The 19,026-nt window shown below is 43.6% G+C and overlaps 2 protein-coding genes across 5 annotated transcripts in view; one reads left to right on the forward strand and one right to left on the reverse strand.

Moving 5' to 3' along the window:
* Positions 1-2,327: 2,327 nt before the first annotated feature.
* Positions 2,328-11,673, forward strand: MRPL33 (mitochondrial ribosomal protein L33). 2 transcript variants are annotated; one of them, XM_066618662.1, is made up of 4 exons: positions 2,328-2,445; positions 5,385-5,403; positions 6,931-7,037; positions 11,380-11,673. In XM_066618662.1, exons 1-4 carry the CDS (start codon positions 2,424-2,426, stop codon positions 11,427-11,429), a joined length of 198 nt encoding a protein of 65 aa, XP_066474759.1. In that variant the 5' UTR covers positions 2,328-2,423; the 3' UTR covers positions 11,430-11,673. The 2 variants fall into 2 exon arrangements, with proteins under 2 accessions (XP_066474759.1, XP_066474758.1); XM_066618661.1 differs by lacking the exon at positions 2,328-2,445 and adding an exon at positions 2,971-4,106.
* Positions 11,669-19,026, reverse strand: part of RBKS (ribokinase) — a 61,034-nt gene continuing 53,676 nt past the window's right edge. For all 3 annotated transcript variants that reach the window (XM_066618660.1, XM_066618659.1, XM_066618658.1), the window contains exon 8: positions 11,669-12,753. In XM_066618660.1, coding sequence (XP_066474757.1) covers positions 12,580-12,753 — 174 coding nt within the window. In that variant the 3' untranslated portion in view covers positions 11,669-12,579. The remainder of the gene's footprint in view (positions 12,754-19,026) is intronic.

A 19,026-nucleotide genomic window follows, 5' to 3' on the forward strand; every position in this document is an offset into this window, starting at 1 on the left:
CAGCTTTCCAGCACTGGCATAGCTGTGCCAATGGGGCATGTGCTGCACCCTGCAGTTGGGTGGCACTCATGGAGACCTCCTCAAATTAAGGGAATGTTTGTTCCCTTACCTCGGAGCTACATTGCCCTTACATTGGTGCTGGAAAGTGGGTTAGGATTGTGCCCTAAATAGACACAGTGACCAGCAGCAACTGTCATCCAAACCAAAGAAAAGACCAGGTCTTCGCTAGACACCAGAAGCAGATCAGGGAAGATACCAAGGTGGCCTCCAAGTGGAAGCAAATCCACAGTGTCAAATAGTTGGAAACCTTCAGTCTCGAAAGACTATGGTATCGCGCTCTGAAAGGTGGTTCTGGAACAGCGTCTAGTGTGGCTGAAAATGCCGATTTGGGAGTGACAATCCCTTCCACACTGGGAGCAAGTGCACCTGAAGTGAGGTAAGGAGGTGGGTGATCGCCTTTCTGCTCGCTTTTCGCAGGTGGAAAGTGGATCAGTGCTGGTTGCATCCATTGCAGGCTGGAGGGGCCTGTGCAAAAGGCACCCTGAATCTGCCACCCTCTTGCCCCCCCCCCATCTGCTGCTGATGCAACCTGTATCAACTCACTTAATCGATGGCCTTCCTTCCTTCCAGAAAGCTTCCCATGCATCAGATTTTTAAAAATGATGACACGTTTAGCTCCCCTGCAGACATGCTCTCAGACCACATGGTTTCCTTCATGTCACAGCCTAGCAAAAATGGCTGAATTACTTTTTCACACTCCTGAACACAACCAATTTTTTATTATTATTTGTATATGTTCCAAAAACACTGAGGGACCTTGAGAGTACACTGAAACACTGGGTGAGATGCTACTCCAGTCTGGGTTTATAAATAGCAAAAGTTAGCGGTGGACATGCTAGCGCAAGAGAGCACATGATGTGAACGCTGAAATTAGAAGGGGCTATCAAACAGACTTGGGCTGCAACTCTATAATACTTTCCTGGGAGTAAGCCTCATTGAACATAATAGGACTTACTTCTGAGTAGACATGAATAGAATTGTGCTGTTTTTGTAAAAGAGGGCAGATCCCATTTTCTTTTTACAGTGACAATTTATTTCTCTCCAGATGATAGAATCATAGTGACTGAAAAGTTATCAAAAAGTCCAAACTTGTCCTCCTCCAGCGGTGAGGCCAGAGTTACATTTTATCCACTCTATAAATGATGGTGCTAATCAGTGTGTAGTAATTCATTCAAACACACACATAAAATCATGCCTATGGCTTATCACTGAGACTGCTGGAAAGAAAAGGCTAAATGGGAATTCCATCTGCTATTTGCCATAAGGATTTTTGTATAATGAGTTAAAGCCATGAAGGGGATGAAGAAAACAGAAACTAGGGACTAGTATAGACTTAATGGCTAGAAACACACAAAGAACCAATTACACTTGGTTTGTGTACACGCAGGGTGACCAGACATCCTCTTTTTCCAGGATATGTCCTCTTCTTTAGCCTCATGTCCTAGAAAAGAACTTCAATGTTCTCCTTTTCCATGTGAGCAGGTCCCTGCAGGCAGTGCACAGCTGTAATTAATAAATTATAGGCACAATCCTAATCAGATCAACTCAGAAGTAAGTCCTATTTTGTTCAAGGGACTTACTCTCAGGAAAGTGTGGTTAGGATTGCAGCCTATATATAATATAGTTTTAAATTTAATAATCCATAATATACTGTTTAAATTAACCGCATGAAATAATATGCGAGTGTTTTTAGCTTTTATTTTGTCATGTCCCACATTCTTCTTGAATGCCCTACATTTTGGGGTGCCTTGTCCTGTTTCGCAGTTATGCGATCTGGTCACCCAGATCTCTGGGCCTGTGTACACGTTATTCCTTCATAGATAGTGACCTCTTAAAATAGTGATGTCATTGCTTGCAAGCCAGCCACCTAGTGGGTCCTGACCCACAGTTTGAGAAACACTGATATCGAGACAAGGGGCTGTCATTGCACTGGTAGGGCATTTTTACAAAGACATGTTGTAAAACTCAAAACAGTTGTGTAGTAAGAGGCAACTAAAAATGGATTAAAGACTGATGGGAACCACTATCTTTCATTGGGAAAGACACACTTCTTCTCATTCACACCAGCATTAACCATCCATTTCTCTAGGCAGCTCTTGCTTCCTCTACAAGGGCACCAAAAGTTTTTCTTCGGTGAACCCGGAAGTTGCCCATGAGATAACGCGGTGTGTGACTCTAAAATCTTTCTAGTTCTGTGTGGCTGAGGAAACGAAGGAAGGAGCTCCGCGCGAGCTTTTTCCTTCTGTGGGCGGGGCTTGGCGAGCCGGAAGTGAAATTGCTTGTGTTCCGGAAGCTCTCTGTTCCAGGTTGCTGAAGCCTGGCTGCCTGGATCTTCGCGGCCGCTTGGTGTTGTGGCTGTCGCCATGTTTCTGACCGGGGTGGCCAGTGAGTGGGGTTGGGGAAAGGCTGCCCAGCATCGGGGATGAGGCTGGGGCTTCGTTGCTGTGCTGCCCTGTGGGCAGTGCTGCTTCAGCGAGGACTACATCTCCCAGGGGGCAGTGCGGCTGGGGGCGGAGCTCCAGGACCTTGGGTCTTGGGGGGTTGGTGAAGGGGGGGTCTTCTCACAACAACCCTGTGAGGTAGGCTCAGGTGAAAGTTTCTGGGAAGAGGAACCCATGAAGGAAGCTGAGCCTCAGCCCTGCTCTCTTGTCAGCACAGCATACAAGCTGCCAGTTCTGTGCACAGAGCATGAAGGCAAAACCTTAACCAACACTCTGGTTCAGGGCTTGGGGTGGGTGGGGAGGCAGAGCCTCCCCACTGGAGTCCTTTGAAAAGCGCCGCCACTGTGTGAGGCACCCAAGCACCCACAACTCATGTGCTCCGTGCATGGGTTGTGGGTGCTTGGGTGCCTCACACAGTGGCGGCGCTTTTCAATTGTATGTAGACAGGCTTGCCACAGTCACATTTTTTTTAGGTGTACGCTTAAAAACTTAGTGTGGAGGGATTCTCGTGGCGTCATCCTGAATATATTTATTACGTTCATGTATAATTCAGCAAATGGCATGGTAGCTTAGAAATTAAAGTGTTGGACTAGGGCAGTGACCCCCAAACTTTTTTGACTGGTGGCTGTCTACTGTTTTTTCAACTGGTGGCTCTCTACTGCAAACCTTCTGGGTTATTGGCTGTTGCTCTCCATTAGGGCTACAATCCTATACATTGTATAGGGTGGTGGGTTTTTCATGATGATTCTGGGGCTCCCTTGGGTGGTTTCCCTGGCTCCTCAGGGAGCTGCAACTCACAGTTTGGGAACCATTGAACTACAGACGGCTGGGTTGCAATCTCTGCCCAACTGTGAAGCTCTCTGGTTGACCTTGAACCAGTTGTTATTCTTCACTATGCCTACCTTGCAGGGTTGTTACAAAAGTAAAGTCAAGTGGGGGGGGGGACAGAGCTGTGAGCTCCTTGGAGTCAGAGTGGGATATAAATGTAATAAACAACAATTATAGTGTTTATCTGTGTTTTTCATATCAGCATGGTCTGAATTGAGATAGTTAGATAGTTGGTATCTTCCACAACAGCTGTTTCGGTCCCTTACAGCTGTATGGATGTGAACCAAGCAAAAAATATCACAGACAACCCTGTCCGTGTCAGTTTGTGCTATCCAGGACTTTATTTGAGTGACAGCTTACTAGGGCTTAACCTTCATTCTCTTAAAGATGCTTCACAATTATGTAGTGCTTTCTGAGTCTCAAAAGGATTTAATATGTATTATTGATGCAGCCTTACAGCAATCCTGTAAGGTTAATATTATTACCTTGCTGGGGAGCTGAGACTGATAGGAAATGACTTGTCTAAGGGCCCAATCCTATGCATGTCTACTCAGAAGTAAGTCTTATAGTTAAGAGCTTACTCCCATGTAAGTGTGGATAGGATTGTAGGCTAAGGCCCAACTTAGTAGTTTATGGCAGTGGTACGATTTGAACTGGAAGCTATGATTCACTATGCAGGGCCCAGTCCTATCCAATTCTCCAGTGCTGATGCAACTCTGCCAACAGGGTGTGTGCTGCATCCTGTGGTGGGGTGTCAGTCACAGGGGCCTCCACAAGGTAAGGGAATGTTTGTTCATTTACTTTGGCACTGCATTGGTCTCTTAGCCACTAAGTCACCAACTCTGAGGCATCTGCTATAGGGTATATGGAATAAACTCATCAAATAAGACAATTGAAAGGCATCCTATTCTCAGCATAGTAACATAGTAACAAAACTGTTATGTGGCTGTAGGATTACAGTTTAAAAATTAGGGATTCTGTTTGTGCTGAAACAGTTTTGGGATTTGTTATGGAAGACACTCCTCTAATACGTTGTATAGAGGATCGCATTAGTCACTGTCTCACTCCAGTTTAAGATCTAGCACAGGGGTGTCAAACATAAGGCCGGGGGGTTGGATGCAGCCCCCAGAAGCTTTTTATTCGGCCCTCAGGCTCTCGGCTGCTGAGCAGTGCTGAGGAGTTACTGCTGAAACAGCAGCCCACATGAAAATTGGGCTCTCCCATATCTTGAAATATGATCAAGATTTGTGTATTTTCTTTCATTTGCAGTTAATGAGTACAAAGTGCTGATTTCTGGCCATCAGCTGCTTAATGATGTCACTTTCTGGTTAATGACATCACTTCAGGCCCTCAGCAGGCGCCCTGAATGCTAACTTCAGCCCTCTGTATGAAACGAGTTTGACACCCCTGATCTAGCATAAGAAAATAGAGGGTGAACCAGATGATAGCAGAAGAGAACGCATTTCCTTGAGATTAAACTGCACAACTATAGTATGTACTTGTTCCCATGATCAATCATGGAGTCTTTCTGAAAATTATATTTCAGGACAGGAAGAGGGCCTTTCTCTAGGAACTCTGCACAGTGTAGTGTCAGAATGTTTGAAAGGATTACAGAAATCATGACAGAAATTAAAAGTCTGAACTGAGTTTAGCTGTATGAACTGAAGGAGATTTGATCGTAAAATGGTGTTAAATTGCACTTCTATCTGGAAAACCATTCTGTTATTCACTAAGGAAGCCCGTTAATGGCATTTCAGTTTGGTTTGGAACCCAGGCGTTTCAACCCTTTCTGCCCCATATTCTCTCATATGTAGGAAATATCGGAGGGGGGGGTAAAAGCCACAACTAGTTCAAATGTCTCTAGACAAAAGTATATGTTCATTTTAAAAGCATGATAAGGTAGGGGGTTGCCTTTAGTCATTATTAAAGAGTTACTCTGTTGGTTCTCAGTTGGCTCTTGTGGGCAGTACACAGCAAAATTCTATATGTTGTTAGAGATTATGTGAATAAAATGACTTTTTTGTTCTTTTTTCTGCTTTTGTTCTGCAAAACCAGTGGCCAAGGCCAAATCAAAGTAAGTGGCTTGTTAACCTGTGTATTTTACTCTGGTTGCTCACTGTGTAGCACTTTAGCTGCAGGCGTCAGGATGTGGTGGGAGCAGCAGTGATCTTGGTGCTTGTGTTCTGAGTAGAGGTTATTCTTCTTCTACAGTAAGTTGCTGCTTATCTGCAGAAATGTCCTCAGCCTCCTTCTACAGCAAAGAGGGGTAATCTCTACATATGAGCAATATGGGTGAGGAATCATGGCTGAATGTAGGCACAGTGGTGCCTGCAAAGGATTTTATGAACCATTTATAAGTAGATAACTCTTGGAGTAGTATTAAGGGTTGGAATTATTGCAGAGATGCACAGTTTGTAATTGTTGGGAGTAGTGACAGTGGGCTCTTGCAGAAGAGGTAGCTGGAACATCTAGTGCAGGAGGTCTGGTCTAGAGGATAGAGCCTCCGTTTGCCTGAAGATAACATCCGAAGGTTGCCAGTTCAAGGCCACCAGCACTGTGAACGGCGAGACCTTGAAGCAGCTGACAAGCCTAGCCAAGTTATGCTGAGTTATTCCACCTGCTCTTTGGCTGCTGTCAGCCTGTGTGGGAGGAAAATGGAGGCCTGAATGTGATACCAGATCATAAAAGATCCCTCTGAAATGTTCTGGTTCTTGAAAGACAGAACCTTCTTCAATTGTAAAAATCCCTATTGGGATTTAGTATAGCCTGCCTATGTAAACCGCCTTGAATTAAAGTCTGAGGAGAAATCTGACGACCAAGAAAGGCGGTATATAAATACCTGTATTATTATTATTAGTGGGGCCATTGATCTATTCTACATTCTTCTTTTGAGGGCTGCTTTCCATATTAAATAATGGCAGCCTGGCCCCATCACTATCCTTTCATTAATTTTAATCTGAAGCAGTCACCAAAAGCACAGGAGTTGTTGCTGGTAATAGCTGTGATAATGTTAATGGCTATCCAAATGTTAATGGCTATGTTCTTTATTAGAAGGCTGTGTATTGCCACATCCATTACATGACAACGTATAGGCATTTTCAAGTAGAAACGGGGTTTGGGGTTTGATTTTGGGAGACCTGGACTGGATTATATTTCCTTCATAAACCTTCTGTCTAGGTTTCAAATTTAGGCGTATGCAGGGCTCTGCCATTCCGCTGTATATTTAGTGGCTTCTGAATGAAGAATTCAGATTATGAGATTACTTAAGTCTCTGGTTAGGGAAGAAGTCTAAAATGACTTTCATGCTTGAAGAACACAAATCTTCTGTACAAATTGCTGGGCTAGGGGGTGGGGAGAATCAAAACACTGTCTTGTGGTTGAGTTGTAGAACACTTAAAAATCAGCCTTTGGTGGAACTGTTGCCAACCTCCTGCTGTGCTTGAAAATGTCCCTCCTGTTTGTATGCTTCAGCAGAATTCTAAACTTGCAAATGGAAGACAGGATTTAAGGGAACAAACTTGACCTTGAGTTATGACAAACAGCAATAGTCAACAGCAGCCAGCAGTTCACCTCTTCCTGATGATAGTGTTTGCCATTCCAGATTTATTCTTGTGCGGATGTTGAGCGAAGCAGGAACAGGCTTTTCTTTCAACATAAGACGAAGGCGGCTTCAAGAAAAACTGACCATGCTGAAATATGACCCTTTTGGTAAGAAACTGGGAAATGCTTTTTAAAGATGCAAATGGTATAAATGTTTTGTCTTAGCCAAGGTACACAAAGTCATGGACAACCTCCAGTTCATGCTCAGAGATTGTAATGCAGGGAGGTGAGTCCACATCCTGAACCATGACCTGTGTTTTCTTCAGGCTGATTGTCAGTCCAAAATCTTGGCAGGCCTTGCTAAAACGATCCATGAGCTGCTGGAGATCTTTGGCAGAGTGGGTAGTGACAGCTGCATCGTCGGCAAAGAGGAAGTCACGCAGACACTTTGGATTTTGCTCTCAGTCTGGAGAGGTTGAAGAGCTTTCCGTCTGATCTGGTCCGGAGATAGATGCCTTCTGTTGCAGTTCCAAAGGCCTGCTTCAGCAGGACAGCGAAGAAAATCCCAAACAAGGTTGGTGCAAGAACACAGCCCTGCTTCACTCCGCTTCGGATGTCAAAAGGGTCTGATGTGGAGCCATCGAAGAAAACAGTGCCCTTCATGTCCTTGTGGAAAGATCTGATGATGCTGAGGAGCCTGGGTGGACATCCAATCTTGGGGAGAATCTTGAAGAGGCTGTCTCTGCTGACCAGGTCGAAAGCCTTTGTGAGATCTATGAAGGCTATAAAGAGTGGCTGTCGTTGTTCCCTGCATTTCTCCTGCAGTTGTCTAAGGGAGAATACCATATCAGTGGTGGACCTGTTGGCTCGGAATCCACACTGCGATTCTGGATAGACGCTCTCTGCAAGTACCTGGAGCCTCTTTAGTACAACTCGGGCAAACAGCTTTCCTACAACGCTAAGGAGAGAGATGCCGCGGTAGTTGTTGCAGTCACCCCTGTCACCTTTGTTCTTGTACAGCGATCTCCGACACTCATTCTCTCGATACTGAGCTAAACAAGCGCATCGGTAAAGCAGCTACCACGTTTTCCAGACTCACAAAGAGAGACTGGTCCAACAAGAAGCTGACGGAACATACCAAGATCCAGGTCTGCAGAGCTTGCGTCCTGAGTACACTTCTGTACTGCAGCGAGTCATGGACTCTTCGCGCACAACAGGAGAGGAAACTGAGCGCTTTCCACATGCGCTGCCTCCGACGCATCCTCGGCATCACCTGGCAGGACAAAGTTCCAAACAACACAGTCCTGGAACGTGCTGGAATCCCTAGCATGTATTCACTGCTGAAACAGAGACGCCTGCGTTGGCTTGGTCATGTCGTGAGAATGGATGATGACCGGATCCCAAAGGATCTCCTCTATGGAGAACTCGTGCAAGGAAAGCGCCCTACAGGTAGACCACAGCTGCGATACAAGGACATCTGCAAGAGGGATCTGAAGGCCTTAGGGATGGACCTCAACAAGTGGGAAACCCTGGCCTCTGAGCGGCCCGCTTGGAGGCAGGCTGTGCAGCATGGCCTTTCCCAGTTTGAAGAGACACTTGGCCAACAGTCTGAGGCTAAGAGGCAAAGAAGGAAGGCCCATAGCCAGGGAGACAGACCAGGGACAGACTGCACTTGCTCCCGGTGTGGAAGGGATTGTCACTCTCGGATTGGCCTTTTCAGCCACACTAGACGCTGTGCCAGAACCACCTTTCAGAGCGCGATACCATAGTCTTTTGAGACTGAAGGTTGCCAATACATATTTGTCTTAGCCACTTGTTGAATGTGAATGGTGTGTACGTTTAGTTTGCCACACAAACATTGATCCTTACATCATCCCACATGGTTTTAGAAGGGAAGATGGAGATGATTGTAGTGACTTTTAAAAAATCATATAGTTGTGTGGAATAGTGTGTCTGTATTAGAAAGTTTATATAAGCTACAGACATGTTATTTAGAGCTTTTTTTTAAGCTATAACTGATTTGTATTCCTTCAGTTGGTTAAGAGATGGGTGCATGTACTGCCCTTGTTTCCTAGGGAAGTTGTGTAAATTAGGTTTTCAGGCCTCAGTTATTTACAGTGCAGTCCTGTAAATGTTTGCTTGGAAGTAAGTCCACTTTACGTCCCACTGTTCAGTGGGACTTGGTTCCAGATAAGAGTGCATAGAATTTCGACATAAAGGAGCTTACACAGAAGTTCATATTTTTTGAGTAGGCTGGTTCATATACAGGCTAAAAAGCACCATTGGATCCTAAAGGATTTCTGAAAATTGGTAAGTCTGACAGATTGTTTAAAATAGTGCTTACATCCATAAGATACATTTGAGAATGTGTAAGTACAGTTATTAACAGCCCAATCCTATCCTCCCTGGCGCCCAAGTGGCACAGAAATGGCCACCACTGCATCTTATGGGCACCGGGCTAGTGCTGGGAGTCTTTTGCTCCCTCAGCCCGAGTGTTTGCTCCCTCAGCCTGAGTAATGCTGCTCTGGCACCAATGGGTCTTCTCAGATCTGCGCCCACTTTTGAGCGGGTGCAGACTCGAGGAGGTTGCTTGGCCATGTCAGGCTGCTCCTAGGCTTGATCCTCCCCTCCCCCCGCCCAGGACAGCCTCCCCCACTCTCCCATCCCAAAAAGCTGCACTGCTGCCCTGCCGCCTGGTGGTGCTACTTACCAGCCAGCACTCCTGTGGTGAATCTTCTCAGCACTGAGGCCAAGCACTGGTGCTCCCTTCTCACTGGGTGCTGCAAATGTGTTTTATGGCACATTTATGACACTCGGAGCTAGCGATAGCAGCATACCGCCAGCACCAGGGAGAATAGGATTGGGCTCTAAGTTACATTGGCATGCAAAACTGCATCCACTTCAATATGAAATGACAATTGGGAAAAGTTCTGTCACATTGGAAGCTGACCCTGCAACCATCCTTGGTGCTACTCTGGTACTCACCTTGCATCCTTGCACCAGAGGATACTCTGGTGCATCCTCTGGTACTCACCTTTTGCTGTGCTGCAGAAGGGAGCTGATAACCCCTGGGAGCTGGGGGATAAGAGTTTGGCTGTACTTGTCGTAGGAGGCGACTAAATAGCCACCGGGTAGATGGGACTCATTAGCCTGGGAAGGCAGCTCATCTGAGAGAAGGAAAACTCTGATCCCAAACCTCCACTGCCTTGTGGCTACATCCAGTTATGGAAGAGGCTTCAGGAGTCAACCTCGAGGCAAAATCCGGAGCCGGAGTCCCTGAGGCAGTTCATGGCTGAACACAGTCACGTCCTGGCAACTCCTGTGACACCGCTGGAACCAACCATATTGGCCATTTCCAATTGGACCTTTCCATTGGACCATTTCAGCGACGTGGAGAAGGGGGATTTGCTGCATGGGTAACAGTCTATCCTCCTTATCTACTTTACCTAGGCTTTGTGCACTGGAGAGGACACTCTGTTCCAGAACCACCATTCAGAGTCTTACCATAGTCTTCCGAGACTGAAGGATGCCAACAGAAGGGTATCTAATGATCTGTCAGATCTGTCAGTCTAATGATCTGTCAGTCCCCCCCGCTTGCAAAAGTCAGTCAGATCTGTCAGTCTGTGTGAAACAGGAAGGCCATGTACCCTGCAGACCTCAGGGGGCAGTAAGAGTTTGGGAAAGGTTTCCCTAACTCTGAGCTGAATTACGTTGCCTTTCCTGTCAGGGATTGAAATGCCTTTGGTAGCTGCTGATGAGTAGGATTAGCGCATCACTCTCTATCTGCTGTGAAATTTGCATTCTAACCCACATTGTGTTTCTAGAGCTAGTTGCATACTTTGATGAACATACGGTTTAAAGGTGGATACAAATGAGAGCCTAGACGGTGGTGTGAGCTGTATTCTTTTGGTCAATCTATGCATTACGTATAATGCATGTTTTGGGCTCTTGATTTATGTGGTTTCACTGCACCCCTCACAAACCAATTTAAGGAAAAAAAATGCTGGAAATCAAGGCTAAACACACACATTGCACGTAATGTGTAGTTTGGTCCTTCAGTATAAGGAAACATGGTCTTTATAGGCATTTAAAGGAGGCTGTTAGAAGAAGTTATAACATTGATGTAAATTAGGAAATTTTACATCAATTTTAGTTTGTGTTTTTTGATAAGGAGGAGAAACTTTCTGTGGGTGAACAGTCTTAATTTCTAATGCTAGATTCCCCTATCTTCATTCTTTTTTAAAACTGAGCTATTGAGTCACTGGTGCTAACTTCAATGGGCTTCTGTCAGCACACAGGCATTTAGGATTGCAGCCATTGCTTACAGAGGTATGATATATTCATATAGCAAGGTGCACATGGCTACCAAATTGCATGCAGTTGTAGATGACTGTTGGGCACCATGACATTGGGCCAGTAATTTGACTGTGTTTGTGCTTAGATGTATGTGTGAAGGTTTAATGAATCCTTTTAATAACCTCAGTTTCCCAACCTTCTTTTCTGTCCTCAGTTAAACAACGTGTGCTTTTCAGAGAGCAGAAGAAGATCCGTTCCCTCTAAAGGATAACTGGCTAGAACAGTTTGATTCATACATGAAGCGGAATCATAGGGGAAAATACAGAGTTGGTGACCTGTAGTGTTCTCTGAGAGGAAATGGGCTGAGCTGGCTGCCTCCTGTAATTGGAAGGCCATTGTGAACAAGAACAATGTGGAAATGAGAGTTATTGGTGTCTGGCCACAGATCATCATCAACTTATTTATCTTTTGAGTTATTTTTATAGTTCAATTAAAATAGCAAATTTCATTGTCTGTGTGCTTTATTTCTATGCTGATACAAGACTGCATGCATTCTTTTGAAGGAAAAAAAAAACATTTTCACAGGAAAATTAAAACCCAAAACCTCTCTCTGGCAGGACTTCAGTGGAATAGTTAATGTTTTCTGAACTATCCCTCTACAGAAGTTGTCATGTCAAAAGGAATATTCTTGAGTAGTCTGGCAAGCTGTGGCTTTCTGATTACACAATATTCTGGCACCTTATACAATACTTGAAGATGTTTCTGTTAAAATCCAGCTCTACATAAAACTCCAGAAAGCGGTTGGTAATTGCCTATAGCACCCATCCCCACAACGAGAAGTAAACTCAAGAGATACAGCTTCTGCCACGTTTCACTTGTATATTAACAGTTAGCCTTGAGTTATTCTTTTGTAATGTTGCATTTGTTGGTCCAGTATAAACACTGTCAAAAATTAGATCCACTGTTGTTCAATTTTATTTCCAACAGAAAGAGAAGTTTCACAGTTAATTCAATTAACAGTTTCATTTTTTGGAAAAGCTTACCTTTCTTAAAATCACAACTTCAGAACTGATTTTTCTAAAACAAAAAAAAATTAAGGCCACAGCATCTGCCTCTCTTCACTTGCACCTAATGTGAGGAAGGAATGGGATTGTCTCATTCTGATTTGAATTAGAAGTGCTGAAGACACATGTTTTCCATTGCCTATGATACTGGGTAAAATAATACAAGTGTTAACTGGTGTGAGACTTGGCAGAAAGTAGTAATAGTTCATGCAGCTATTTCAGTTCATTTTTCTGTGTTTTAGCACTCAAGTAGATTGGATTTGTAACAGATTGCATTTAATCAGGAGAATTCTTTTGCCCAAACAAAGAGAAAATCAGTGCCCTCCATTTTGGCAGCATAGGGGTATGTCTCAGAACAAATCTTGCGGCAGGTCCTTTCTGTAAGGAAAAGAAGACTGTGTTCCTGTTGCTTGGACGCTAATGGTTGCAATAAAATTTGCTTTCCTCAACATTTCTTCTAGTGGCAGAGCAGGGTAGTAAGCCAGGTAGAAAGCCAGTGCTCCCACAAAACTGTCGCCTGCTCCCTAAAAGAGACAAACCAGATTAGAGTCAGTGCTGCTTCTAGTGATTAAGACTTCAGGTGCAAGCTTTGCAGGTAGATCTTGCAAAAAAAATAGTTGCCTGGCTGAATTCTTCACATGTCCCAAGTTGACTGTCAGTTTTACAAGTCATAGCTTCAGATGGTTAAGTGTTACCAGCACAGTTCTTGTACTCTCATGTTCCCTTTCCACTGCACATGAAGTGAAGAAATCAGTGCCATCTGTTTGTAGGTTTTGAACAAACTGTGATGTGCAGTGATAGCAGCAAACATCATGGTTTACAAAGCAAAGTATCGAACTAAGATCTGTTTCCAGTTTGAGATGTTAAATTACAAAGGCCAACACACATTTTGCTTCCTTAAACGTTACACCAATTCCTGGGTGTATTTGGGGTGCTGATTCCCAAAAATGGCATCCGTTTTGCCCTGTCACATCTAGTTTTGGAGACACGGCATAGTCTCTTTAGTGAATGGTTCAAGCAGCTTCGAGAAAGCCTACATCATGGCTTCCTCATGAGGAAGCTGCTTGAACCATTCACTAAAGAGGCTATGCCGTCTCTCCAAAACTAGATGTGACAGGGCAAAACGGATGCCATTTTTGGAATCAGCACCTCAAATTCATATCAAAATACCATAAAGTTTGGGAAAAACTTTTCTGACCCTCAATTTTGTAGGCCTGCGTTATGTTTGGAATAAACTAGGTTTTGGAGGTAACCACACATCAGGGGTTCAAATACAACAGGCATCTGCTAATATCTTCTTGCATGTGAGTCTGAGGCTTGTAATAGTCAATACAGAACTATAGTGTTGTCTGAACTTGGGCTATATGTTTAAATATGTACGCTTGTCTCTCAGTGAATGGCCAGAATTTGATAAATAGTGACATTAACACATGAATACTGACAGTCCCTGATGAGTTTTATGCATGTCCAAAAATAGAGATAGTTCCCCCACTTTGAGAGTAGATACTAACGAATACTGACAATGTCAATGAATATTGACATTTAATAACTGTCAAATGCAGAGATTTGGTGTATCTCTGAGTTCTTTATCATTCACAAAATATTCCTGGAATTATTCACATGCAACTGCTGACAGTCAACAAATTTAGCAGTCTAAACTGCAAGCTGTAACATGAACATTGGGACATATTTGTGACCTATTTCAAACACTTTCATACCTATTCTTCTTCTGGCATATACTGTATCTGTGAATCTATAGTCTTCAAGATTCTTTGTGAAAATGCTATGGCAAGTGAACTGTTTTCAGAGCTTGAATGTGTAGCATCCTTGAACTTTGATTACTTTCTAGGAGTCATCCTAGAGCTTTGAAATTTCCTATTGTGCTGTTTGGAATGTGGTATGCATCCTTTTTCTCTACTTGGAGCTCTGCTCTGAAAAGCCTGTGCAGCCTAGTTGCTGAGAGACTGAGCTGCCAATCAAGACTTCCCTTATTCAAATCTCACCTTTGTCATGAATTTACTAGGTGGTCTTACACAAAGCCCCACCCTTCAGTCTACCCCAGCTGAAATATAGGGATAATGATACATACTTTATAGGAGTTGTGCTAGAAAGACAACATCAAGATAACACATGGAAAGTGATTTGCACACTTGGAGATATACAAACGTTAATTATTGCCACCCCTCCATTCCCGATTTGGACTAGAAAAAGAAGCATCTTCTACTTCCTGTTCTTGACAAGGGTAGTTCCAAGTCAGCAACCACCTGCTGAACCTTTTGAAAAGATTTTTGATCCACTTCTAAACCCTGCAGTTCATCCACTTAGAGGCCCTGTAATAGCCTGCCCTTCTCCCTTCTGGTAAACCTCTGGTCTGTACTTTAACTCCTAGCATCTCCAGTTACAAGGATTTTGGGTAGACGTACTGGGAAAGACCTCTGCCTGAGAGAGAAGAAGGCCAATTCCTACTAAGTAGATCATACTGGACTACAGCTCACTGTTCTGACTTGGTCTGAGGAAGATTCATATGTTCTGGAGCAGAAGGTGGTCTGAAGATTGAGCCTTGCCTGAAAAAGTTAAGCAGGATTGGTTGCTTTGATGGGAGACTGAGAGGCCATTGACATAATCTGTGCAGAGGAGTGGAGGGTGGAAGAGTCAGCAGGCAAAAAACCCCAGATAACATCCTTGAGAAGCTGCTCTGAAGCTTAGTTGCAGCTGCCTGCGAGAGCCTGGAAAGTGCAAGAGCCGGCAGCCAGGATGACAACTGCAATATGAAGGCAAACACCTGGAGAAATGGAAGTTGATGTGCACACACATTCATAATTAGCTGTCAAATTGTGATAACTACTTCTTGGTTCCTATATCTCTGCAGGATCAGTATCTTCTCCAATAGCCAAGAATCTATACTGATAGCAAATCTGTGCTATAGAAAAGCATGCATATCCTCCATCTATTGTACATCTTCATCTTCCTTGTACAAATCGATGATAAGGCCACACTTGGAGTATTGCATCCAGTTCTGGTCGCCACATCTCAAAAAGGATATATGGAAGTGGAAAAGGTGCAAAAGAAAGCGACTAAGATGATTACTGGGCTGGGGCACCTTCCTTATGTGGAAAGGTTACAGTGTTTGGGCCTCTTCAGTCTAGAAAGGAGACACCTGAGGGGGGACATGATTGAGACATACAAAATTATGCAGGGGACATCCACTAAAATTGAGTGTTGGGAGGGTTAGGACAGACAAAAGAAAATATTTCTTTACTCAGCGTGTGGTTGGTCTGTGGAACTCCTTGCCATAGGATGTGGTGACGGCATCTGGCCTGGATGCCTTTAAAAGGGGAATGGACAAGTCTCTGGAGGAAAAATCCATTATGGGTTACAAGCCATGATGTGTATGTGCAACCTCCTGATTTTAGAAATGGGCTATGTCAGAAAGCCAGATGCAAGGGAGGGCACCAGGATGCAGGTCTCCTGTTGTCTGGTGTGCTCCCTGGGGCATTTGGTGGGCCGCTGTGAGATACAGGAAGCTGGACTAGATGGGCCTATGGCCTGATCCAGTGGGGCTGTTCTTATGTTCTTATCTATGCACATTTCAGTGGTCTGTAAATCATTTCAAGGAGTCTAGCCTTCTACAACGATTGGAGAAGTTTTCTAAGGACAGTGTACAATGACTAAAAATGCTGTTGTGGGCCAACATCTCTGCGAAACATTTCTCAGTCCATAACCGAGAGAAAAGGAAAGGATATTCTCCATTGTACAGAACAAAATCCTTGTTCCAAAACTACAAAGATAAGGGCATGATGCACAGTCCTTCAACAATACAACTCGTGCCAACAGTGGCCACTTCTGCCAACCTCCCATTTGGAAGGTTGTTTCCTTTCAGAGAAGAGTCATGGTGCAGGAATCTACTAATAATCAACACTTTAAAAGGACAGAGAGCTGGAATGCAGCCCTGTGAAATCGATGTGCAAGTCATTCTGCTCTGGTGACCCCAATTGTCAATTTAGGTACTTTTCTGCTCTATTGCGCTCATCCCATTTATAGCAAATGCTGAAAGGAATGAAAGATATTTAAAGGCATCAGGCAAAACCATAGCATTAAAGAACTGGTGTAATGAATCAGTACGAGAGTTGCTGTACTGTACTCTAGAAAATGCAGCACAAGAGTGAAAGTAACATTCCTTAGAAAGTGAGTCTGTTTCTCTTGTTATGTGGATGTGTGCAGTGATGGCCCAAAAGTAGCCTCTTTTAAAAGACTACTTCTGGTGGGGTGGCCAGAAGTAGAGAAGCAGCAGTGCATCAGTCCTTACTGACTCTAAATGCAGAAGAAACTGGCAGGTCAAACCAAGGGCCACCTCGTCTTTCCTACATTAGCACACCAGATGCCTTGGGACATTCCCACAGTCAGGGCATGTAGGCACACAGCTCTCACCTGCTGTTGCTCTGCAGACAGTCATGCTCTCTGAGTCTTGAGATCGAATACAGCCATTCAGACTGGTAACCATTAATAGGTTTATCAAATCCCCCTAGCCCAGAAGGGCTCTCTCCCTCTAGCATTTCACAGACATGTTTGTGAAGCCCTTTACATGTTTTGCATGTAGCATTTAGATTGGGTCTCACAGAAGGAAGATCAAAATAAAACTGTGTGCTGAATTCCTCAAAATGACACTAAAGGCACACCTTTCTGATTCTTTTCCCCTAAATATCAAATACACTGTAATGTAAAACAGTTGATAACAAGCTTACAAAACACAGCAATAGTTAATCATAGTTTAAAAACGACTTTCCAAAAAAAGGCTCACTGGTCTGAAATGGCCTTTGCTGTGGCCCTTGGGGTATAACTGATGATGGGCACAAGCACATCTACATGCAAAAATGTTATTTCTCTGCTATATAGTACTCTGTGAAGCAGCCTTGAGTAGGGTAGATAAAGCCTTTTGAGTAGCCTCTGTGGGGATTGATGAACATATAAATGACCCAACCACTTGGTTGTGAGTAGATCATGTGGATCTTTCCCATGGAATTATTGTTAACAGTATTTATATACTGCTTTATCAACAAAAAGTTCACCAAGCGGTTTACAGAGAAAATTGGCAGGAAGTTTGGTGGGAAGAGATTGTTTCCATATAACAGATCCACTCACTTGGGCCTTGCCCATGTGGTTGGGTCATTTAAACATTCTCTCAGTCTCATGGTAGCTTTTCAAAGATAAGCAGCCTGGACAGGAATGGGAGAATGTTAAAAGGCTACCTACAGAAACCAGGCTACTTGTTTAAAGGCCCATGCACTTAGGAACAGCCGGCATGAACATACTTGAGGTGTATGGCCTGCGATTAGATTTCTACTTTAAAAGAGAGGCATTACCATACCATTACTATTCCACAGCTAAGAAATGACTGCAGGACCTCTAGTTATGAAGGGTTGTGGCTATGAAGAACATGGATATTAAAGTTGAAGAATATCCACACCACTGAGTGTTGCTTATGGGATTGTGTGTATGTTTGCAATACTTTTCATCAATTCTCAGGAATCTGTACCCACTTCCTGACAGATTTCCTGATAGGTCATTCACAAATGATTAAACAGTGCTGACTGTTAACCCCTGCATTCCTGAGTGATGAGCCCAGATACAGTGTCTAGAGCATACATGGTTTCCTTTCTTCTTAAAAACATTCTGTGCCACAGAACTATTTAAGATCAAAGCCCAGCACTAAAGAGACCTGAATTCCTCTGGAAAGTTATCTAGTTTGTGGTTTATCTAGTTATCGAGTTCACATTGCGAAAGACCTTCAGAGACATGCAACAATCAACCCTGTGCATTCTCCCCCACTGCCTACCTCTCTGCCCCAACCTTCTGTACATAAACTGAAAAAGACACAGTCAGAGTTCTGCAGTCTGTTAATTCTTGTCATCCACAAAACACTTTACATTTCTAAGGACCATCAATCAACTGGGAGACAGGTATCATCTCACTTGAGTTGATTCAAAAACAGACACAATGATAAAGCAAACAGATAAAGCAAACTTTCCTGAAGAGTTGACTTGTTCTGAGAATCCCAGGCTCACACACATTTGATTTTTAGGAGGTCAGAACAACTCTGCTCTTGCAGAACATTTTATGTTTTCATGAAAGCTTTTCCTCTTCCTCCCCTTTTCAATTACAGTGTGTGGGTGTGTGTGTGTGGTGGGGTAAGGTATTCTTATTCCCCTGCTCCCCCCCCCCCCCCAAAAAAAAAGCTTGGTGTGATTTATTCAACATGTTCCACTGTCATCTCTGATATGGTATATTTATTCTCAACTGCACTGTGCTCAGAACATAATATAACTGGATATGGGCTAACCTGTTATTGTGATTGGGTATGGAGGAGACTTACGTAAATGGAGAAGAAAAGCTAATCTTTACCAGTGGGTGTGTGTGTGAAGAATGTCAGGATTGTTAAAGCTTTAACAGATTATGAAAACTTTCATTCATCATTTCAGAAACAAAGAATGGATTACTAGTCCACAGTCACCTTGTGGCCAGCCAGATGTTGTTATGAAGTCTTCAAAAAGGGTGTGAAACCAATAGCCCATATATTCTTACAGTATATAAAAAAGTTTCCAACTCGGCCCTTAGGCACAGTGACTGAATGATTGTAGTCTTTCTTTTTCTAGCTTAATGGACTCTATGACCTACCTGATATGTAGATCAACACCACTCTCAATACATCATTTCCTGTCTTTTCTATAGACTCTATATCCATGGATAATGGCAGTTCACTGATTCTCATGATTCTATCAGGGTTTATACAAATGCCGTTC

Source organism: Tiliqua scincoides, chromosome 1 (genome assembly GCF_035046505.1).
Source record: "Tiliqua scincoides isolate rTilSci1 chromosome 1, rTilSci1.hap2, whole genome shotgun sequence".
Taxonomy (NCBI): domain Eukaryota; kingdom Metazoa; phylum Chordata; class Lepidosauria; order Squamata; family Scincidae; genus Tiliqua; species Tiliqua scincoides.

What these genes read in the sequence shown, in the direction of transcription:
- MRPL33 (XM_066618661.1), top strand. Translation starts at nt 3,962, where the DNA reads ATGGCAGTGGTACGATTTGAACTGGAAGCTATGATTCACTATGCAGGG. An exon ending in GCTGAAATATGACCCTTTTG is followed by an intron (nt 7,038 to 11,379) that starts GTAAGAAACTGG and finishes TTCTGTCCTCAG; the next exon opens with TTAAACAACGTGTGCTTTTC.